Source organism: Hippoglossus stenolepis, chromosome 22 (assembly GCF_022539355.2).
Source record: "Hippoglossus stenolepis isolate QCI-W04-F060 chromosome 22, HSTE1.2, whole genome shotgun sequence".
NCBI lineage: Eukaryota > Metazoa > Chordata > Actinopteri > Pleuronectiformes > Pleuronectidae > Hippoglossus > Hippoglossus stenolepis.
Window position 1 is genome coordinate 9,757,289 of NC_061504.1, and position 25,001 is coordinate 9,782,289.

At 42.9% G+C, this 25,001-nt stretch overlaps 1 protein-coding gene across 1 annotated transcript; it reads right to left on the reverse strand.

Annotated features, from left to right (window-relative positions):
- Nucleotides 1-157: 157 nt before the first annotated feature.
- Nucleotides 158-24,732, reverse strand: lrrc17 (leucine rich repeat containing 17). The gene is made up of 5 exons (XM_035147334.2): nt 24,416-24,732; nt 13,894-14,266; nt 12,402-12,900; nt 3,820-3,975; nt 158-966 (listed from the first exon to the last, which is right to left on the reverse strand). The coding sequence occupies exons 2-5, from the start codon at nt 14,164-14,166 to the stop codon at nt 539-541; spliced, it is 1,356 nt and encodes a 451-aa protein (XP_035003225.1). The 5' UTR covers nt 14,167-14,266; nt 24,416-24,732; the 3' UTR covers nt 158-538.
- Nucleotides 24,733-25,001: the final 269 nt, after the last annotated feature.

Here is a 25,001-nt window from a genome sequence, read left to right on the forward strand (position 1 = left end):
TTTTTTTACAATTCAGTATGTTTCTATCTAGTTAGCATGTGGTGGATTCCCAGAGAAGTCTATCTGGAACTTTGATGTCCTCATTAAAGCAGCGATCTGCTTTCATCCTACCTTCTTCTCTCCATCATGTCTGTGCATCATTTAGTAAAAACACATGTTCACAAAAAATAAACCCAATTTTATTCCCAGAAAACAGGTCGACAATATCATACATTAATTAATACAGAAAAAAGACCGAAAGAGAACTTTTGTTAAAAAGAAAAAAAAAAGATAAAACAAAAGTTCAAACAGCATTTTCCTACACCTTTTGTTTCAAGGTAAACGTAGCAATAAGACTTCATATCTAAGAATCTTAAGAAAAAGACCAAATTCTGGATTTTATCCCAAATTTGTATTCTCGCTCATCATATCTTTATTTGAACATCAAATCATTGCCTTTAATAATCCGTCCTCCAGCCTGTCCACAGACCACCCTGTGGCCTCTTCTGTACATTTCCCTCCATTCTAAACCACACCAGTCCACTGATCCACCTCCGCTTTAATTCAGCCTGATGATCTCAAACCTTTTTCGCTTCTTCTCCTTCAGGTGCTGAAGCAGATGCTCAGTCTCCCCCATCGCCTCTTGTGCTTCATTGTCCGACCCTCCCTGACCTCCCTGTCCCGTGTCCACCCCCCCTGTTTGTTTATCCTTGGGACACTCCCCGTTGTAGGTCTTGACGTATTCTTCGACGCGCCAGCCCCTGAACTCCCGTGGCTCGGTGCAGAATAGGCCAGTGTAAGAGACGCCGGGGTGGTGCTTCAGCCAGTAGATCAGGTAGTGGATGTTGTAGTCGCAGATCCACGGGTTGTTGGCCAGTGAGAGCTTCCGTAGGAAGTAGAGGTCCTCGAGTACACCGTACTGGAAGTAATGGAGGCTGTTGTTGGACAGGTCGAGCTCACGGAGGTACAGCAGGCCTGCAAATGCAGCTGGGAGGGGAAGAAAAATATCAATATTTAAACTAATCTTGTCTCCCTGGAATATTATCGTTTGGTTGCTTTTTTTTGGCACCAATCCTGGAGCAATGCAACAACTTTTTAGTGTAACAATAAAAATCTTTTGTCAAAGTTGTCAGCTGCTTATTTACACATTCTGTAGACACACAGTAACATCAGCCTTCGTTTGGATTAGTGTTTCTGGCTACCTGGTGAATGTAAGAGCAACTTTTAGTCTCTCTTTTGCTCCTCCTTCCTAGCCCAAACCAATCGACCTGAATTGCCATCATTCTGATAACAAGACGAGTCTTTGATACAGCTCCCCTTTTATGGATGTGAAATGAGCTGGACCCCAGAAAAAGTAATGAAATCTAACTAACTTGAGTGAAAAAGGGGACTGTTTGTGTCCCTAATAGGTTCCAGACGTCGTAATCAGACTGTGTTTGACTGGGATTAATGGGGCGGTGGACACAAGGAGTGAGGGGAGGAGGGTGTACATATAGACGTCGGCAAATATGACGAAAATAAAGACGTGTCTGAGATAGAGACGTGAAAGAAGAAGAAAATTGACGCTCAGGACTGACATCCTTTTGGTGTCCACTTTTAAAAGTTATTGCTGCTGCTTCTCTAGCATTTGACCTTAAAGATGGCCCAGATAGAAAGATGTGGAAGGAGGAGGAACGGGAAGACGACTCATTATCTCCCAAAATAGCTATTAGCTTGTTTTTAACCACTATGACGACAGGAAGCTGAATGTGGTCGACGTTCACAGCAGGTTATTTAAGGAAGCTTATTTGGACACTGTTGGACCCTTCAGTCGTCATAAGATAAAGCCTGCTCACATTATTTTAAGTAACATTCCTTACTGGTATATTTAATTGTATAATTTGTTGAAAAACAAGTCTAAAGCTGATCATTTCCAATAAGTTGGGCAGAGCCAGGCAGGCCGGCTGTTTCCTGCTTTTCAGTCTTTGTGCTAGGCCTTGTGCTAAGCTAGGCTAACCAGCTGCCTGTCTCCATAATTGTTTTTCCATCTGTTCATTGTTCCAAACCTTGATGATCTCACCATCCTGGACTACTGAAATAAATGATGGAATGAATGAATAAATGAATGCAAGCAGAGAGACAACTAATCTCCAAGTATTTTGATCAGCCCTCCCTCCAGGATTTGAGATCCAACAACAGAGCGCCCACTGAGACTGACGCTTCAAACCGTGACATTACATTTTTCCAGCCAAAATGCTACATACATAACATCATTATCACCACAGAGGAGATAAATTAATGCTGCGACCCCCCCAGGTTTCCACTAATCTGGGTTGATCTTGCCAACAAAGCTCCATGACAAATTAAACACAATATTAATCTCTAAAATCACCATAGCTACAAACATTAGTGTTGCATCAGTCCAACCATTACATAATTACATGCTCCTTCCTTGTTGCCTCACTAACAGTAACAAAACGTCATCCACAGGGATTTTTACATGAGGAGTATTGAGAAATATAATTTTTTTCTGCAGTGTTTGGGTTCCAGAAAGACGGAGACCCCGCATTGTGACAATTCCTTAAATGTCAGGTTATTAGTCACAGGACTCTGCATCAAATTGACCTTCAAATAAACTGCACTTCGCTGTAACGGTCCAAATTGTCGTTTTGTCAATTTCGACTGTTGTCTTGCCAGGAGAGAAAAAAAAACACACAACGACCTGGCACAAGACATCGCCAAAACCCACAACGAAAGACTGTTGCAAAAAAACAGTGCATTTAAAGTATTACTAACAATCCAAGTGAGCCAGAGCTTTCATTCATGTTTCTTTCCGTCTCTGGTGATCGTCCAGATTGAAAAGACTAAATAAACAACCTCTTGAAAACGATTCAAAACTTTTTTTTTTTTATATACAACAGGAGATATCATGATTGAGACAATATGTCTGTGGCTATCATGAGCCCTCAGAGCGTATATATTCACTTTCCAAAAGTTTTCAAATAGTTTCCAAATAGTTCTGGATGCACTGGGGCTGGCGCTGCGGATAATTGTTTACATATGTTGCGGGATAATGAATAAAATGGGAGGGTTTGTAAAGGATTCCCTCTTGGACAGGAAGACATGAGCGCAAACATCATTAGTCTGGAACGAATAATGAGTCTGCACTTTTTTATAATGGTGCCCCTTCTGAGGCAGAACCAGTATTTACATTAAGACGAAAAGAGAAATATATGCATGTGATGTGTGTGTTCAGGTGTTTGTGAGGTTATGTGAAGCAGCTGTCTGCAAGTGTGAACCAAAGATTTGGAACAAAGTCCGATGACATATTAGAAATGCATCCTCTGTCCTAAGGCTGTGCAATAAAACAATATCAATAATTATTGCTATATTTTTTTTGTCAATAGCAATACAACAAAAGCTCAATCTATATAAATATATTTCTTATCCGTTGTGCAAACAGTGAGGACGTGTTTTTCATACTCCGTCAATGAAGAAGAGTTATTGTAGAATAATGTTTAAACGTAAAAGAAATAATAATTGCGTGACATTCATCGTGAAAATTATCGACATTTTTATGGTCTTCTTTTAATTAATTTAGCTATATTTTATTTTGTAATCTTAACATTGCTTTAACCCTTTTTAAATTGATTTTATTGAGAGATGTTTTTAAATATGTTCAGTTTAAGCTTCTGTTCCTTTTGTGTAAAGCCCCTTGGGTCCATTTAATGCTGTAAAAGTGCAATATGAATCAATTTTATCATTACCACCGCCAACGAGGTACCCCCCCTGTGACCCTTAAAAGGATAAGTGGTACAAATAGTAAGCGGATGGATTATGGAGCAGCGGGTGCGGTGTTACCTGTGTCTATACGCTGCATGCTGTTGCTGCTAAGGTTGAGCAGCTTGAGGTCTTTGGACAGCAGGAACTGTTTGGGCCTGAGATGTTTGATGCTGTTACTGGACAGATCCATCTTCACGAGGTCAGACGGCAGGTCAGACGGGATGTGATCCAAACCTGCGGAGGAAGACAATCATTAAAACAAACATCTGGTCTTCAGAGGAGAGAGGAAAGATTACTGTCCCTTATTTGAAACTAAGGTTATACTCATTCCCTCTATCCTTTTATTATGGTGAGTACATATATATATGACCACAAACAACACAGATACATGATAGGTTTACAGGATGGAGGCTGCTGTGCTCAACAAGTGAAATCAGTCGAATACAGTGGAGATGTGGAAATCCAATCTGTCTGCATCTTTATCCATTTTCAAGATGTTGTGTGGGCCGTGTGCAGCATTTAACGTTTTCAAGATGACGAGTGTGACAGCGTGTGTAACACTGTTTCACTTCTGTGCCAGGGAAGTGTTTCCTCTCGCTTCCGCACACACACACACACACACACACACACACACACACACACACACACACAGCTTTAAAGAATGTAATGTAAGAAACAGCGATTCCCCCGCATATTCCCATGTCAGATAGCAGATCCTCTCCCGAGCTTTAAATCAAATGTCCCACGCTGAAGCAATTTTGAGATCATCTCTACAGTGTTGGGACGGTTAAAATAAAGATTCCTCGCTTCCAAAATCTAAAAAGCTGAATATGTGGAGCTTCTATGCAGACGATAAACACATCCAGATTCCTGTAAGGACTGCTGGTGCACAAGTTTTTGGGATGAACACGTTCTGGAGACAATTTGAAGTCATTCATCTGTCAGCGTCTGCACAAGTAAAAATCGTCTGCTCTAAAGTTCACATCTGTAATGTGTCGATTTTTCGCATAGATCTGAGTTGGTGGTCCGTTCGACCTGTATCATCAAAATGAACAGGGGTGATTGTTTTTGAAGCGGTTCCCAAAATGGTTGCAGATGAGAGGAAAGAAGTGACTGAGCCAATAACAAGCGAGGCTTTCTTTAATATGAAATGACTCCTTTATTATCTAGATGTGAGGAAGAAAAGAACGCATGCAATGTGTGTGAAGTTGAGCGTTGGTGTAAACCGGTTTCCAGCATATATTTATTTACACAGACGGTATAATTTGCTCAGGAAAGAATGCGTACAGGCTCTTTTTACAATGCAGATGTCGCAGTCTTTACTGCCCCAGAGGTTGCAGCCAGTTATTATGGAGGTATGTTCCTGTAAACATACACACGTGCATATACAGCGTGCATACATATAGCCAGTGCACTCAGGAAATGTAGTTATAATTGTTCGATGATGCGATAAAGAGCGAGCAGCTGCAAAAAGGTGAAAAAGACTGTGGAGACCTTTACGTTCCATGTTACAAGCCGTCAGTCCTCCACATCGAGAATGTCGTGTCTCCGGCTACAGCCACACTACGTTTAGATCTGAAAACGGCGTATTTAAACTAAATTGATTTTTGTCCATGCAAGCGCTTTGGCTCCTTATCAGTTATCCTTGTCCATACTAAGACGCCTGGAAGCGCATATCATGTGACCAGGGGGGGCGTGTGCGTCCCGCCTGACAAAAGAATCGTCGCAGATTGCTTGAATAATAGCTCGTGACCTACAAATGTCAGCAGTAAAATGCAGAATGGAACAGCACAGTAGCTGTTAGCAAAGACAATAGAGTCAGCGACACTTGAGATAAATCATCCATGTCATGTTCTACAGTGGGAGCCGAGGCTGATGCCGGTTGTTTTCTTCCATGTCATGTCAAAGGGAGCCTAACAAATCAGTGAAGGCTGCGTCGTGACCTAAAAAACCCACTCAGCAAGCGGCTGTGGGAGTCTTCGTCATCGTTTTCAATCGTCTCCTTGTCCCTTATTCTGGACAAGCAGACATTTGCAAATGCGAAGCGATTATTGTGGGTCATCAGATTCGATCTCCAAGTAAAGCCACGCCGTGATTTGCTGGAACACTGATATATTCACATATACAGAGGTCTGAAGAGAATCCTGACTTAGGTGTACATGTGTCTGCAACTTAGAAAAGCTGGGAGGGGGGGGGGGAATGGTGAAATTTAAGCTGCACTCAAAGACTCATATTCCCAGGCTCCCCTTGGACAGATCAAACTTCTGCTTTTAAAGCCAAATACAAGGCCCCTCTGTCCAACAGAGATCCATCTGTGGTTTAGTGTGTTTTATAGTCTAATGAGGATAATCTGCAATGACTATGGATGAGTGATGTCCACGACCTGAAAGTCCTAAACAGTGTATTTCTCTCGGGGTATGAAAGAAAGGAAAAGGCAGAGTCAAAGATAGAAAAGTGAGCGATTATCTTGTTCATTATCTTGATTTGCGATGTTAAGCCTTCATTCGCGTTGCTTCCTCGAGCTAAATGTAGCTGTCAGGAAGTCAGTCTTTATCAGGGGCCGGGAGGCATCTTGTGATTCTTAACGGAGCAAGCCTCTCAGTTAGAAGAGTGAGGCTCTTTCTTACTTTAACATCTGCTGTGTGCCTCTAGTGCTGAAGGAAGAAACACGCAGAGAGAAGGTGAAAGAGCAGGAACATGTCAGCAGAAGTGAAAGTCACTTGTTCATAACACGGCTTTTATTATTTATTTCTTTTGCTGAATCTGCAGAACTCATTACTTTGCACAGATTTCTCACTCTCAGGGGGGGAGAGCGGGGAAAAAAAAGGTGCTTTTTGCTACGTTTGGAAACCAGACCATATCGCATCGATTTTATTTGGAGGTCTGGCTGTTTAATTTCTGTCGGATTTCATAATTTATTATTCAGAGTTTAAATTATTGTCCCTGCTTTACATCGAAGTGCCCGGCTGGAATCACTTAATGCAGCAATTTAGCTACTTTGCCATCCTACGGAAGTTAAACATACGTCAACGATGCATTAGTATAACACACACTGATGTAAATATGCAGCAGTATTTACATAGTTGAAATAGGTACGGCTAAGCTGTTTGCATGATTCATTACTGTAATTGTGCAGAACTTTAATCTGGACATTTAACTACATTGCGTCCCACTCCAGACGGTGTATTTTATGATGTTTATGAACACATAAGTTACAAGTTTAAAAGTGGCTTGTAGTCTGGTTCTTTCCCTCCTTTCTCCCCTATGCACTGTTTTCCATAAATTGTTCCTACTTTTTGTAAAGGGTAAGCTACAGCTGCACGATACTGGGTCTGTGTGGAGCAGGTGCTGCCATATGTTTCATGATGTTTGGACAGTAAAACGGGAAGCAGTTAATTTTTTTAAGAGCGCAGACTACACTGAGGTCAACTGTGTGCATTGCAGTTAATTTTGTGGTTTGGATTCATGCAACAGACTTGACAGGAGGAGTCTTTTCTCCAAGTGTTTTTAAAAAAACATTTTTAGCAACTAAACCTGCATGGTTGCATAAAGGTAGCTGTAAATTCTGTGTGATTTAACATGGGTCTTCCTTGTTCTCTTTACCTCTGTCTCCTTCTCAAATTACAACATGGAACATTAGTGTTTCATAGTGTTTCTGCTGACTTACTGCCCACTCACTGTGAGCCAGGACATCCAAGGGAAAGCATGACATAATATCATGCATGAGGGCATGTGAGGTGTGACTGGGAAGCAGCCAACACACCTTATACATGAAACCATTTTTGGCTGCCAACTCAAATGGCTTGGAGTTTATATGGAGGATTTATGGTACGATTGAAATTTTTTTGAACCTTGTGAGCAAGGTTTGGTAGGCAAAGTCTAGAACCACAGGCCAAAACAATACAACAGTGTGGATGGGTTTCTGAGCGACATCACGAGAAAATCGCAACCCCAAACAGGGCGCAGGGTTGACCTGCTGGGACACCAGAGGAGCACAACAGCAGCAAACGGTGGGTGGCAACCAAAAGGACCACCAGTCAAGTTGGAACTCTGGAAACAGTAGCCCCATGACGGACTATGTTTCACTTCCTCTATGGGGACCCTTCCCCATCACTTTTGAACTAAGAACATACTGACCTGGCCAAGCTCAGAGCCTGGGGGGACGCCCAACAGACCTTGTTGTGCTTCACAGCCCGCCTAATGGAAGACGTTGCTAAGTCTGGACTTGGAGGCTTCTATCGAAATCCTGCTCCTTCACTTTAAATAGGGCGACGTCTTGAATTGCCAAACTGCATTTTGGGTTCATTCTGCATCACTTTGCCCGCGCTGCTCACGGCAGAAGTTGAGCTCCAGTTTTCACGTGGCAACATAGGCACAAGCCAATCAAATGGTGTTTGACTCTCAGCTAACCAATCCTTTATCTAAGTATCTTGTTTCCCACAGTGATATGTTTTTGAGTTCGTTGCTTTGTTGAGTGATTTCTATCTTTGTATTAAACTTCCAACATGGCTCCTGGCAGCATTAATCACTTTGAGTCAAAGCAGCGAGGCAGTAAACCTTTATTTATTTTTTTATGTATCATGATTAAATCCCAGTAGACTATCAGCGTAAGGAGGTCATGACAACTAGCGCTAATCTGGTCGTTGTAATGGTGATATCATATAAACATAGTTGTCAGCATGTTTAGAAAAGGCTTCACCTCTGCCTCTATATCTTCAGCTGGAGTGATGACAGAGACTTTATACTACATCAATTCCAAACAGGCCACATGCAAAATCAAGAGCCTAGAAAAACAAGGGGAAGTTAATGCACTTCTTGGAAAACATCCCAAGTGTGTTCAGATCTTTCTTCTAGCCTATATTCTCTCCTCTATTCCCAAGGCTTATGCTGCACATATCAGGCATTCACATGCTCCTCAGAAGTTCCCATTACCTGAGTTGTGAAGCCCTTGGTCTGGCTTTGAAGTCGGAATGTGGAAAAAAACATGGACGCTGTGTGTTTTGTTTGTGTTTAGAGCTTTTAAACAAGACCTTGACTCCTCTTTCCAATGTTTGCATTGTAGGAGAGCAAAGATAAACATATATACACGTTAATCATAAAAATGTCCACTTCAATGTCAACTTGTGTACCAACATTTTTGAGCTTTTCCAAAAGAAGCTTTTCATGTTGAGACAGGAGGTCGGTGACAATATACTTTTTTTTACAGGAGTAAAAAAATATTTTCAGTGATTATATGTTCAGACAATAGCCAATCAAATTAGTTGTGGATATTTAAGTGTAGTTTTTTTTCGAAATAGAGAGCCAGGTAGAGGGTTGTTCTTCTTGCAACACTAACTCTTTATCCTAACGTTACTTGTGTAAGTGGACTTTCTGTTCTGTCTGTTGATAGACTGGAACGCCACGTCTCGTCCTTGAGAGACGCAGTCTGAGGAGCTCCCATATTAACTCTGACCACTCTGCGTAGCACTGAGCACAACGTGGAGCCTGAAATCTGCTGTGGTTGACCTCAGAGAAACAGTCTTTAAACCAGAGGGAGGGAGACGTGGAGAGAAAAACAAGAAGAAGGAAATCAACAAGAGGAAAATATTGGTTTCATAGAAAGAGATCAGGGTATGTTTCCACTCTTTGGGTTTTCTGCTGGTTGCTCTCAGTTCCATAAGAGAGAGAACTGTGTTCCATGTCCGTTCCACCACCCAGCACTCTTGTTCATTTCAGTCTTAATCTTTGTGTTTTTAAACCATTGTTCTATTGTTTGGTTTTTCAGAGTCGAACATAACTTCTTAAGATTTAAAGCTGCCAGTCCTGGACGTGTGCTGGACTAGATTACCAACCAGGTGTTGTTCTGAGAAATACTGAGAAATGCAAAGTTAAAATGCACAAAGTCTGTTATAAAGTAGCAAAGTGATGATGTCAAAAGTCCCCATGTGACATCGCAATGCCCCAAATGTACATATTACACCCCAAATAGCTAGACAGGCACACCCACCAACAGAGCCATTTAGAGGGTGTAGGCTGTGGAAGTGGTTGACCAGTCACAACAGAGTGGGCCAACTGGTCAATCAGAACAGACTGGGCTTTATCGGGAGAGAGCGGCTTTAAAGAGACACGAGCTAAAACAAAGTCTGTCAGACAGAGGCTGAAAAGAGGAGCTGCAGCAATGGACATTATGAGGAAAGCAATGTCTTTACTGAACATTGAGCCTGTTAAGTAATAACACAAATTCAAATTATGAACTTTAAAATAAGTCTTATACATCTCCTTTTAAGTAGATCTTTATATTGCGTGTGTTGCCCCAATGCTTTGGAGGCCACATCCTCGCCACTGCAAACCAAACCCTACCAACATCTGCAAGTGATCACTGAACAGGCAAAAGGGAGGTAGAGAAAACACAAGACTTAATTATATAATCTACCTGTGATTAGATTCCACGGTGACTGACAGCTAATACAACCAATAAAAACACTGCTGCTGGAACCCAGCACAGTGAAAACAACTAAATTAAAAGCTGCCAATCCTCCAGCTGGTATCAACTTTCAGTCTCACAACTTGCAAGTCAAACAACCATGGATAGCAGCTGTAATATATCAAGCAACAGTCACACACCACAAAGCGCTTTCATGTTGGGGCATATATGGAGACAATGAAAGATGATGCATGTGAGAAAAAGCCAGTGAGACAAACAGAGGAACCTTGTAGTGGTCGAGATAAAGAATTGATTCAAACTTCCTTCTGTACAAAAAAAATGTAACTAGGAAAATATGCAAAATGCTTCCTCGAGCATTTTGCACAACACAGACGCTGCATTGTGTGGCTTTGGCTTGTCGATTCTCCATGAAAGATTTCTCTGAAAGGCATTAGCTCCCATTTATAGCTGCATTCAACTGCTCGGTTAAATGAGAGATGACTTGGATTGACTCATGAACAATCCTTCAGTTCAGTGTGGTGACAGTTGGATGCTATTTGGGCATCATTAAGAGTCGTGTTTATTGCTTTGAAGAAGAAGAAGATAAAGGAGTTTAATGAATGTCGAGAAGAGGATGAAAGGGAGAAGTAGAAAGAAGAAAGAGTGATATGACCTCAGAGTGGAGTTTTTACACAGAGAGAGGCAGATGTGAAATCTAGAGGAACAAATTTGGCGGATGCCTGCTTGTTTCAGTCTTTTTCTATCTGCAGCTTATGACCCATGCTGACTCAGTAGTAAAACTGAAACCACAAAGCGCCTTCGAAAATCACCAGGAGACCACAAAATCTGCAGAAAATTAATGAATGCATGATTCAAATTAGCACACGACAGAACATGATGCTGTATTTGCCAAAAATCCGAGAAGCAATGATCTCAAAAGACCACACTAGAACACACAATGCAGTTTATCAAATTACGTGATTTATCATAGAGTGAAATGTCCTCGAATGCAAATTAAACCCCTGAAGTAAAGCCGCCACTTTGGGGGGGAAAGGAGCAATAAACCCAGACCAGCTCCAGACTCTGCTCCTTCCCTCCCCCATGAGGCTCAGATGCCCCACGTGGCAAAGCAAATAAAACAAACATAACTCTGCTCAGCTCAGCCTGGCTGGAACCAAAACATTAGACGGCAAAAGTAATCCCCATGCCCAGTTTCAGGAGTGCAGCGCAAAAAACCTAACAAATGTACCTTTTTATACGAGGCGTTCCTCTGCCAGGGTCGGCCCATTTGTAAGTTTGTATGGTTGTTTTCTCTGGCTGCAAACGAACGATTTCTGCTGCAGGAAAAATTAACCGAGTCCTTGTGTGAGTGGATGCCTTCCCTGGTGTTAAGTTTCCTTCTAGTTAGCCCACTTGTGTGAAAACAGTAGCTACTGGATTTTTCTCTCGACTCTGTCCAGGAGAGGCAAAGGCTAAAAGTGTAGTGCTGGATCGTCAAAGTTATCATAATATCCAATTGTTGAGACAGTAGAAGTTTCATTAAAAATCAAAAATGTCTACTTGAACGCTCTACAGCTTGATTTAATAAGGCGAAACCCCCCACACCATTACTTCATGGAACCGTTCATGTTATTGGCTTTACCCTGTGTGTTGTTAATGGTCCAAGAAAGTGCAGAGTTGAATTTGGTGCAATTTGGACACGCATTATGTTCAGTTTTAATACAATTTGAATATCCAGTGACAACGGCAATCTCCAGTTCAGGGTTCTGCTACTGAGTCGAGCTTCAACCAACTTTGAATAAACAGGTGAACAGCTCTCTGTGCAGCAGCGGTGGCGAGGCTTCAGGATACTGTCACTTTTACAGGTTCAGAAACAGAAGCTGCAAAACAGCAACAACGCAGGCCAAACAAACAGCCCATTTCCAACAGGGAGGTTTAGAGAGAGCACTGCACTAGTTGTCTGAAAATAAAGGATGCATGTATTCTGGATTTTGGCCAATAAAGACTGTGAAAGATGTCAACCTTATGGTCGTGCTTGTGGAAAATTAGAAGATCACCAAAGTCAGTAGGACTCATCCTCTTGTAACCATAAATATTTGTCAAAATGTGTACTCATCTAATTATGTGCTGGTTAGAAATATATATATATATATATAATCTATGCTTCAGATTATAATTACTTTTAAAATGTATTGAATTTTAGCATTACATGACAGAATTTGAAGACACAGACATACAGAACTTGACATCCTCTCACCTTTGGTGTTGCAGTCCAGCAGAGGTTTTGGGAACATGTAGGTGTGACACAAAGACGTGGCCTCCGACTTCACTTTGATTAGCGGAGGCCTCGGGCTCCCCCCCTCCTTGCCTCCCGTACTCCCTCCCACTTGGTTGTCGTCGACACACAGCGAGTCCACCTTCAGCTTCTTCAGCTTCTGGCCCGTCAGCGATTGAGGCTCCTTACATCTGGCGAAGTTGCCCAGGTTGCGGCTGCTGGGCACCTGCAGCTTCCTGACCAGGCTGTCCAGGGAGCAGTGGCACCTCCAAGGGTTCTCGTAGAGACGGAGGTAGGTGAGGCGGGGCAGGGGCAGCAGGATCTCCTCGGAGGCTGTTTTCAGTCTGTTATGCTGGAGGAGCAGGGTGGTGAGCTGCGAGAGGCCGTTGAACGCATCATCCTCCACCATGGAGATGTGGTTCTGCTGGAGGTCCAGGCTCTTCAGCTGGGTGAACTGGAAGAACATGTTGTCCCGCAAAACCTAAATGGCGAAATATAAACGGTTGTTACTACCAACAACCTTGACTTTTCTGTTACGAAAGTGATGACTATCAAAAGAAATCGTTTTATACACTTATGACTCCTTTTTAAAGGTTTACATTTTCAGTAGGAACTAGAATGGCACTCAGTAGGGTGCATACCTCAACAGTCCCATTATGAAACCACATCTCTTTTGTGTAATGCTGGTAACAAACACACAAACAAACAAGAAGTGAACCCCAAGGCTAACGCCCTATCTCTCCATATTAAAGAAAGTGAAAAAAAAATAAAGGATCTGCACGTTTATCCAGATCCACTCCAAAATGTAATGTTTTTTTTTTTTCTTGGGTCATGTCCCATCCCCACACAAACTTTCATAACAATCCGTTGAGTAGTTTTTGAGTAATCCTGGTAACAAACGCACAAATGCAGATGAAGCCCTAACCTCCAGCACATTTTCTTGGTGCTGAGCATCAAACAAGCTACTGGATTGTTAGGTGGGGTTTTCATGAAGTTTGTTGACAATAACAATGTTTAATGTGAATAGAACATTCTTTCATTCAGTGGTTCATTAACTGACGAAAATCTAATCATTGATCATTCAACAGTGCTTTGAACTTGGATTAACCTAATTAAACCAGTTTTTCATCAGTCTTCATCATTTCCTTCCTGGCAAAGGAGCATTTTGTTTTGTTCCTCTCGGCACCTGGGACACACATCCTGTATGCTCGCTCACAGACACACACATACTGTACATATACACACACGAAATGTCTGTGTTTGATCTCCGGACCAAATGAATGTCGCACAGATGCTCGTGGTATCAACAAGCTGCCTGCGTTTAGCTGCAGAGTCAGAATCTTGAGACATTAACTGTTACATAAAGCTCTACTAGATCTTTCTTAGAAGCCGTTTATCATTTTTAGTTTTTTCTGTTTTTGTCTCTGCCTGTATAGCAGGTGGTCTACGTCTTGTTTCTGGTCTGTATACGTACCTGAATCTTGTTTCTCGCTAGCAGCAGGTGGTGAATGTCTTTGGGCCAGTCCTGCATCACCCCGGTCAGCTGCTTGTCCTGACAGTCGAGGTACTTCTCCCCTGCCTCCGTGTACTCCTTGCACTCCTGAGTTTGCCGTCTCATGACCCCCGCCCTGCCTCTGCCTCGCACGTTGCCCCTGCTACCCCTCTCCGCAGCCCCCGACCGAGGGCCTCTCCTGGGCTCTGCCGACCGTAGGACCAGCAAGAGTAGGAGGGCGGCGAGGAGACGCATGATGGGAAGAGGAAAGGGGAGGCCTCTCGGTAAACAGGTCGACCTCGAGGAGACGGTTGTCGGGTGATTTGTGTGACGGGACACTGGAGGCCGGTCACAGCTGTGTGTATCAGGAGACAAACAAAGAAGAGAGAGAGAGGGAGGTGAATTTTTCAAAGCCCTTCAGTGGCTGGTTCACACAAACTGACCCAATTCAACAAATTATAGATGACACTTGAGTCGTGGCAGCTGAGGGGCTGTAGAAAAGAACAATTTAAACCTTGTGCAAATCACACAGCTTGCCTAGATGGATATGTTTGTGTGTAATAGAAAGGAAATGAGTAGAAAGAATAAGCATATTGGTCAAAACAAACCAGAAGGGCAGTAGAGTGCATATCTCCGTCAAGGCCCAATAGTCCGCAGCACCAAATTTCACACACTCATAGATATCAGTTCTCCAAATATGCCTTTATCAAGATCCATTTATTATTCCCTGAGAAAATGTTGAAAAACACCTCATCTCGCAATGTTAATCACAATGAAAGAAAATCCCCTGGTCCAGATCCATCGCCAAAATGTAATGGGTTCTTCCCCGAACCACATTGCATCCGTCCACCAAGTCTGTTTAGAATGTTTTGTCAATTATTACCGACAAACAAATGGACGAAATAACCTTCTTGGCGTAATGGAAGTTGTGCTGTATATTCTGAGAGACTTTTAAAAAGCTCTGTGGGCATCTGTCTCGGTGGCACATTGAGACATGCTGACAACTAAAACAGGCAACACCGCACATGTTGAAAGAATTTGCCAAGAGGTAGAGCAAGTGGAAAGTTGGGAGAACGAAAAAGGAAAAGAGGTTTGAAGGAAAAAGTAAAAAACTTAAGGGTTAAAATGTGGTTGTGGTATAAAGTGCTTTGGTTAAGGTATATTTAAACTTTTGGACTGTTCCTCTCTAACAAATAGTGCAGCACTTAACCTGCTTTAAAATGACAAATTATACATTTTTTTCTCTGCAATGAGATTGTAAAGCCAGACCAGCGGTTTCCCCCTGATCCCTTCTCTACACGCTAAAATACCCGGCCAATTCTCAAAACTTTCCTCGGGAACAATAAAGTGTCTATCTATCTATCCCTCTCACTTGTTGTAGCCTCATAGTTATGGACAGACATGAAAACAGAACCAGACTTCTGATCTCTCTGGGAGCCCATCGGCTATTGTCTGAAGACAATTAGCCTCTGGGGTCAACGTGCCGAGACTCTATGTCGTTTACAATCCAACGATTCTGCAAAAGTCTGTTTGTCCACACAAAACACAAAAAGCAAACCTTGTTGTAGGTGTTTTAGGTCCAGGCGGCGTTTTCGTACAAAGTCAATAGCCGATAGATTTAAATCAATGTGTTCTGCCGCTTTTGCTCTCCACACACTATTTGGTCAAACTCAAAACGGAAACAAGAAACCTTCCCAGATTCTGCTTATTCACATGAAGAATAATCGAATAATAGTTATCAAATTATCTGTCCACCAAAAAGCAAATAAGCGAATTTCCAAAAATGTCAATTTTCCTCTAAAACTCATCATGTGGCTTTTCTTTCCTGCCTTTCTGTCTCTTTCTTGCGGCCAAGCTGTCTCACAATTTGTTCTGCCAAACTGAAACTATCAGGAGCCACAAATATAAAAATGCCTGCAAATATTAATATTTATAGCCTAATAATGATTGGGATGGTGGGGATTCTGTCCTTTTATTTGTCACATAGCAACTTGTTCTGGACTCCCTACTCACGATTATATGTATGTGGGTGTGTGTGCACGTTGTTAATCGAATACATGAGTCATGGGTCCCTTGTGTGATCGGAAGCAAAAAGGTGAAGCCCACAGGTTTGACGAGAAAGACTGCGCACACACACACACACACACACACACACACACACACAGATACAAAACACACATGTGCACGCAGACTCAGTCCAACTGTACCAAACCGCAGCCCCCTCAGTCTTCCAGCCTCCCGACACAGTGGAACAAGCCCGTCAATGCAGATGTTGTCGCTCCATTGTGAGTAACAGACCGGGCATGTTACTGCAGTTACAGACAGAAACAGCTGAGAATGTATGTTTCCAGTCCATTGAGAGCTCTTCACTGTCCCAACTATCAATCGTCTCAAATGAAGCAGACTTCAAAGTTTGATTTGCAAGCGAGCTGCTGCTCCAAACCCAACACATACTGAACGAACTGGTCTTTTTCAGCCACCAGCTGTAAGTGTGTCTATGATCGAGTCTGTCTTTCATCTGTCTTTATATTTACTCACATATATCAAACATACCCTCATGGATTTGTGTGTTTGTCTTTTCACATGCTTGGATGCTGTCAACTGCAAACACATGTTCTTGCGTCTGTTTAGCTTGATTGCTCTGCTGATGAGAGGCACGTTTCTACGGAAGGCGAGACTCGTGCCAGGCCAAACAGAAGACTAGACGAGACTGAGTGGGAAGCCGTGGACACATATTTCAAGGTTAGTCATTGGGTCTGGTGCAGGTGTTTGTTATGCACTACTAGGATCCAACCATAGACTGTATATAAAAATGGACAAGATCTGGAAAGTTGAGCCAATACGAAAGTGCCTGATACCTGTATTCTCTCAAATGTCTCTCAAGAGTTGCAAGAAAATGTCTTGCATGAAAAATAACCTACTTACAGAGTTAATGGTCTCAAGTCTCATTCAATTCAGCCTTGGGATTGGAAGCTAGAAACTGACCTATGGGTTCAGATCGCAGATGTAGTTGTAATTAAATAAACCAAGATTGCACTCGTCAAAATGCCAAACTTAAGGCTTCAAAATGGCAGTTCACAAACAAATGTTGTGACGTCACAGTGGTTTGCCTAAACCATACCAGTGATCCTGTGCAGCTCAGCGGGTTAAGCTTGGCAATAACATTGCAAGAATTATACATTAAGCTTAGAGCAAACACACTGTCCTCCAAAACACACATCATTTAGAAAAGTGACAAACTAATGGAAAAACCCACAGTGTCCACAACGTGGCCATTACAAAGACCCAAAGCAGCTATAGTGCTCTTCAGCATAGACTTTCTGATTTTCTGGAACTCGGAGGATAAACATTAATCTTCAAAAAGACATGTGGTGTGCCGATTGTTGTCATGGGAGGGGGGGGGCTCCATCTAACACGTTGGAAACTCCAAACTCTGTCACACATCTTTTGCAGGACCGAGCACCAGAACTCGGGCTAAAGGGCTCTGTCAATACCTGGCGTTAGACTGCACCGACCTGTCCACCTTCAAAACATTACTCATACACCCCCCTCTTCAGAGCATGCGAGAGTAATGATGTATATTTTATGTGTCTAGTTACTTGCATGTATTTGCTTTAACCCATATTTAGTGTTTTTGAGCCTTGTTAAAAGCACTACATAAATGATATGTGTTATTCTTGTTAGGTTGTTGAATCTAAATTAGAAAATGTTCACGTATGATGATGATGATGATGATAAAACCATTCACTTCAGCTGCAAAAGACAATTTTTTTCTCCTCTTCCCTCTATAATTAAGAGCTGACTTGAAACCATTTGGACCGGTGCTGGTCCTGCTCTGATCTTTTCCACATCACAGCTGTTCCGCAGGAAAAGTCGGTCCCCTTCTCAGGAAACTACAGCCATGGTCAGCCTGCAATATCCCAACACTCATTCCTGCTGGGACCTCGACAAAACCCACTCGGCCAATCCCGTCCCTGCGGTTCACCTCATGTCCATAGCAGCTTCTGAATTAGCTCCTTCCAGCCTAGTATTATTATCCCGCCCCAGCTGCCTCTGGTCGGTCCATGCCAACTCAAAGAAAAACTGACTCCCTCTTTCTCTCTGTCTCTGTATATATCCTGTCAGATGTTTCCTCAGGGGCACTGCTCTAAATCTGTCAGTTTCTGGTGCCACCGTCATCTGTCCTGAACCAGAACAAAGTTTGGTCTGGACATGAAATGTGGCAACAACGTGTCGCAAGCTTTTGGGGGATGAATCGGTGGCCTTTATTGTCAGAGGAAAAGAAAGTGGTAGATGATTGGTCTGCATTATGTTAATTTCTGGCCCCTTTCTGCCTTGGCGCTGACGACACCTGTGAATCATCACAATCTAGCACCCCTGGGTGTCATCAGCCTATCAATCCTCCCTCTACAAGAAGCCTGCTCCAACTTCCAGTCTCCGTTTGATCGTTGTACCTTATAACTACTAGCTCTTGCCCACTCCAGTTAAAGTTAAGTCAAAGTTTCCCAAGGCAGCCATTCAGCCTGCCAGCCACCACACTCCTTCTTCTGACTTTCGAGCATCGTAAGACCTGTTTCTTACCTCGTTGCTGAGAGTTGTCAAAGATGAAGCATGTTTGTCATTAATGTTGGAAAAATGTCAGTTGCCACTCTGCTGAATGTCCTCTGGTCACTTTTCCAGTTTGGTAAACCCTTGTTTTTGTTTTTATCTAGTGCCACCATAAGCTAACATGCAAAAGTTAGAATGTGATCACTGCAAACATAATTCCTACAAACTAGCATGTACCTGGGGTGTTGGCGTCACTGTAATCCATAGACTATATAAAAATGGATGGCATGAAAGCGTCTCCCTTGCACCTTGGTGGCTGACTGCAGTAAAGGGTCATGAATCCTGCATCCTCCATGCTAGCAATTGGAACAGGGACCAAAGAGAGTCAAAGTACCATCAAAAGATGGTTTATGTCATTTGAGGTAGCTCTAATCACACTGATCTATATCCATGTGCTACTTTTTTAAGTTTCATTGAAGCTGCATGTGTATTTGCGCCATCTCCCAATTGCTACTGCACAGAATCTGGCTCCTTTTTTAATACTGCAATCTACCGTTGTACAGATACCATAAAGGATTTTTGTTTATTTAGCATAACTGTCTATTGTAACATGTTTACTGGCTAGCTTCATTATTTGACGAAATGTGCTTTTTATGTGTGAAAACCAAATGAAACAGACAAAGTGAAAGTTATTACTGTACAAATTATCTCATCAATCACGCTGGAGCCTTCAGTACATGTTTGACTGGCAGTTTAATCAGGTTGTTCCCAGTTTAGTAAAGAAGCTACATGCTAACAGGAGTGTAGTTTAAATGCCCCGGGCTCACCCTGTCAGCAGTTTGCTCTTTATATTTGCTGCTAATCGTCAGACGCTTAAGCTCAGTTTTCAATACTTTCACTTTTTAACCACAGTAGGTTGTTGTTTTTTTTACAGAGAGACCACAGAGCACCGCCAGAGACAAATGTGTAACAGTGAGAGCATGATTATGTCATCATAAGCTCGGGCTCAGGTTACCAGTGTTGGCTGTGCAGACTCTAACTGTACCAGTGTGTCTTTAGCTGCAGAACTAATGGAAAAATCATTAATTTGGTCATTTGCTCTTTATAATCAAAACAGTTTAACAAGTCCAGGACAGTGAGTGCTCTCTATCAAAACAAACCACAGAATATATGCTTCAAGTCTGACTGGCAGTTGTTTTGGGAACAGTGTGGACTCATATCAAGTGCCTCCCTGCTCCACCAGCTTTAATGTGCCTTTGTCTGCAGAATAAAACAACTTGTTCTTTCGTTTGAGCCTCATACTCCTTCCATAATGTTGATTCAGTGACTGCATATACAGTAGGACTCCACATACATTACAGTTATATAATGCATAGTGGTGTGTGCTGCACAGTGCAGTGGAATGTGTAGTCGAACCAGGTGGTTTGGCAGGAGTTCAGTGGCGAAATTAGCCACGGTGAGAGGGCGTTAAACCGCTCTGCCAAAGAACCAGAGGTCAAAGTGCAAAATGTGTCAATGAAAGAGTGGAAACTTTTCACACAACGCACATGCACATTTGAAATATAGTAGAATCTCTGCTATGTGGTTGTATATAGTCCTCTGCTGGCCACTGCAGTTTCATCCCTTCCACCTGCTCCTGACATATTGTATTCAGTAATAATGATAATATTAAGTCACCATGACCTTTGACCACTTAAATCTAATCAGTTAATCTTTAAGTTCAGGTGACAACTTGTCAAAATGGGAAATTCCCTGAAGCCACACTTGAGATATCATGTTCAAGTGGCCAAAAACATGTTTTGTGACCTTTGACCACCCGAATCTAATCAGTTCGTCCATGAGTCTTCGCGAGGTCACAGTGAACTTTTCTTCCTTGAGTCCGGAGAACTGGTTTGTTTGTGCCAAATGTGAACAAAATCGTGTTCACATGAATGTAGTGAATCAATGGACAACCCAACTGGCTGTTGCTGGCACAGAAGTAAAATAAAACAGCACAAATTCATGAAGATGGAAACAAAGTGAGGCACATAAATTACAGGAGTCCCAGAGGAGACACCTGCGAGCCAGCCTTGTCTGTCTTTGTTTTCTGAACCGTCTCTGGGATCAAATGGGTCATTTGGCCTCAGCAGACCAGAGGAAACACAAACTGGCTGCCCTCTCACATCGTCCCTTTCCCACCTACATCAGGAAGGGGGGTGGGAGAAGTGGACAGTAAGAGAAATACAGATGGAGGCAGCTTTCACATTTCAAAACCATTTCCAAATAATGTTTGAGGGAAGAGAAACAATTGGTGAGAAAGTGGAAGACAGAATGGAAAACAGGAAAACCAGGCTCAGGACAAGATTAACGTCAGAAGTGGAAGTTGGAGGGGAGACGGAATATCATGATGTCAGCATGAGGGAAATTCCCTCTGGCAAAGAGAAGGTGTTTGGTGTCAGATGATACCACACTGCTTCTGTTAACCCAGGAAAAGACCAGAAGAGGATAAAAATCCATAGAGACAACAGCACATGTATTTTCAGATGTGGATGAACTTTTAGGATCTCGGGCGACATGATCCTTAGAAACCAATTCCCAGGTTGACTCTTGGCCGGCTGAACAATTTACTGCATGTCATGCCCTTACTCTTTTTTTCCCTGGGAATCATTTTTTAGTTTTGTGCAGATTCCGGGCATAAAACCCAAATATTTAACATCGAAGTTTTGGCTGTGACTGGTTTAAAGCTCAATGTGGTTGCAATATTTTTTTTCCATAACATTTTGTTACATAAGCTGCTTTCAGACATGCATTGAACTATTTTTCCTGAAACATTTCTTGGGGGTGGGGGGGGCTCTGTGTGAGAAATGTCAGAGTCAGTTGCTCTATACATTTTCTGGAACTTGTAAAATGCCCAATAAACATCAGAGTGAGCCCGTGTTAGAATACAGCAGGAACATGTGCAGAAAGTTCACAGCAAGCTGGTGGGCATGGCGATGATGTTTCTAACACGCACACAAGAATACATACATGTGTCTCAGAATGAAGAAGATGTCAACTTTGAAAGACAATGAGATTTAAGGATTTTTGGCGATGAGGGCCGAAGCCGGTGTTGATGTGTTGTCACCAAAAACACATGATTTCTCTGCCCCAAATTCCAACTCTCTTCTGAATGTTCTGGACATTTTCCTGTTGATGCGAACGCGTCTGACCCCGACTATCTCCTGCTGCGTTTTTCAAAGGAGAAAGACCAACTCCGGAAATTGCATATCTGAAAACTGAAAACTTAACCAGCTATAATCATATTAAAAAAATATTGCCTGTGCTTGGTTTATCATATGCACAATAACATGAGGACAGGGGAACCAAAAGTGACTCGCTGGCTGAGGAATAAGCAAAATCTGCGTCGAACTATCTTATCCTTGTCATGATCATTCATGTCTCTGCCTCCCACCTCCAAAGCCTCGAGGCTGCACAGTCTCTTCTTCTCCCTCAGAGGCCCTTAATGCTCCAGCAACATTTGACAGGCCACATGGGGATGGAAAGAGTTCAGACCTCCAGAGGAAACCGCTTCAGAAAACACAAGGGCCACTGTGTTAAAGGGGGAGAGCGAGAACAAGAAGGGGAGGCTGCAAAAACAAGAATAAGCCACTAGAATGGAACAGGCAGAAAGTCCATCCATTAGAGATCAGGGGGAAGCTTATAGGTGTTTGCAGAAATCTTTCTCCGCCAGTTAGCTTCACAGTAAGCGGAGAATTATTTGTTGCCTTTGGGTTGAGTTTCCTCTGAGTGTGTGTGTGTGTGTGTGTGCCCAAAGCTCTGTGGCTTGTTACCATGTAGCCCCACCACCACGCTAAGACAGGGGTATAAGGAAGGAATGATGGTAGAGAATGTAAAATAGGAGACGATGGAAAAAATGAAGTCTAACCACAAACCCTATATCTAAAACCGGAGGATGAGACAGAGACGGATGTATATATGCCGTGTGTATGGAGAGCAAACACAACCCTGAGAGCCTAATTGAAACCAGACAAGTTCATTTTTGCTTGCAGGAGAGGAAAAGACGAGAGGGACAGAGGAAGAAAAAAGAAGTGGAGAGATAGAAAATTACATTTTGGGGTTTTCAGACTTCAGGGTCAGACATGGTGACCTCACGAAAACTGATGGAAACCAGCCAACAGTTCATGTTGTTTACCCATGAGAATTCTCTTTGTTGGGTCCAAACATTCCCACAGGAAAAGTAAGTACGCGCCCCGACAAGGTCATTGTCTCATGCATGTGTATTTGTGTGTCCATCCGGCTCATCTGCATGTGTTTTTGACTAGCAGTTAGCTTTTAGATAACATTATCATGTAATGGGGTGGTCTCCCCTGCACGGTCCCCTGACTGCGCCTAATCACGCAAATCTGAAACAGCAAACTATGACACAATCAGCTCCGTCTTTAATACATGAAACATGAGATTACCGGGGTTTATAGATTCTGCACAGAAAAGTCAGGGAAAGGATTTATTTTACTGTTGTGTTTCCTTATCCTTATCTTATTAAGGCTTCATTAGAATGACGGAGTTCGAAAACTTGTCATGAGATGTTTCACAGAGCTTTAACACACACACACACACACACACACACACACACACACACACACACACACACACACACACACACACACACACACACACACACACACACACACACACACACACACACACACACACACACGTCTTCCTGCCGGCCCGCTATGTTGATTGGTTTGGTGTGGCGCCAGACACATCTGCACTTAACACACACACACACTTGGGGAGAGAGTGAGAGAGAGAATTCTTGCTCTTCTCACTACAAAGCGCTCCACTTAAGTGTTACTGTGGCGAGCTGAAACAGCAGAAATCCAGCGGAAAGGGTCTCACACACTTTTTAATTGGAGTAAACTTGCAAGTCAGCGCAGAATTCCAGAGTGAAACCACACGACGCTAGAATTTTACTGAAACCTACACAGGGGGCATGGAACTCCCTGTAGCTGCACACACACACACACACCTAAAACTATAGTTTTAAATGAGCCATGCAGCAGCTCCGAGTGTTTAGTCATCCTTCTGATTCATTTTGATTTCATAGCCAACACCAACTTCTCCGACCCCCCCACTGTATTTTATTTTTAACCGCATGTATCCAATGAACATGAGTCACTCTGAAGACACGGCCATCCAGAGTTTCTTACAGTACAAAGAGGGTCCAAGTGGGTAAATCAAGCCCTCACGCTGACACAAGTGTTTCTCCCCTATAGACTCTATCCACTGAGCCACATGTACAGGACGTGATTATCGCATTTAAGTTAACAAGGGACTGGCACCTGTGGTTTCATGTCAAAAGCATCAAAACTTATGTGAGTGCAATGACTCCCCACAAACTTGAGCAACTACAAATCAGTTTCAAAATAAACCTGGTAGCTTCAGCTTAATCATGGTAAACTGCGAAATAGGCATAAAAAAGTGCGAACATGCCTCCCATCCCTGTGAGTAGCTCACTTCTGTCCTCTCACATCCTCATATGTTGGCAATGTAATCAAGCTTCTGCAGACATAAGCTGCGAATATATCAAGCAACGTTTGATACCGGACACGTGTGCAAAAAGTTTGTCTTTGAAAGTAACGTTTTCTGCATGTTTACATTCATTCTTCATCTCTACAGTATGAGCGCATGCCTGCAATGTCCAAGAAACAAAGGAATCACTCAAGAGAAGGAGGGAGTAACAATAATCCTTTTGATTTTATCACATAGTCTGAAACCTAATAACCACTTCACATCAGGATTAGAATAATATGCTGTGTTGTGGAAGGTCAGAGCGAATCTCTGGTGCCAAACTATCCTCGGCAGTAAATCTTCTTGCATATTGAGTATTGTATCAGAAAGGATAGGGGGGGGTTGCAGGATCCTTTGCAGATACACTAATGTGATGGTACATTGTTGAGGGTTTCAGTCCTACCTGTGCTGGGAGAGAATCTGGCTCGGGCTCTTCCACTAGGACCTGCAGATCTCCGGTTGGTCCCGCGTCCCCGGCTCCTAATCCTGTCATGAGAGCTGTGTCCAAGCCAAAAAAAAAACAGATCCTGCCGGGCTGCCTGTAAACTTAGAGCCTGGAGTGAGGCAGGAATGACTGGCTGCTCCTCCACACTCTCTCTCTCTCTCTCCCTCTCTCTCTCCCTCTCTCTCTCCCTTGCTCTCCCCTTCTCTCTCTCTCACTCCCTTGCTTTTCACCCCCTCAGCTGGATTGCACTCTTCACAGTGTGAGGAAAGACAGAGAGAGAGCCTGTGAGCAAAAGTAGCAAAAAGAAAAACTGAATTTCAAAGGAGCCACAAGCACAAGGCTGCGTCTGGTCACGCACACACGCACACGCACACGCACACACACACACACGTAGGAGGGCTGCAGCTTTGCACTGTTAAACCGATGGCCGACCACTCGGATATGTTGGCTAATTGTCCTCATGGATGGGGAGAGAACCCGGGTGGCACAGAGGTAAATCACTCTGAGCCCCTCACTGTCATGCTCCCTGCAGAGGGGGGGGGGC

Coding starts and splice junctions, on each gene's coding strand:
- lrrc17 (XM_035147334.2), bottom strand. CDS start 14,166: ATGCGTCTCCTCGCCGCCCTCCTACTCTTGCTGGTCCTACGGTCGGCA. Junction 3,976..12,401: donor GCTGGACTGCAACACCAAAG/GTGAGAGGATGT, acceptor CTTCCTCCGCAG/GTTTGGATCACATCCCGTCT. Junction 967..3,819: donor CATGCAGCGTATAGACACAG/GTAACACCGCAC, acceptor TTCCCCTCCCAG/CTGCATTTGCAGGCCTGCTG.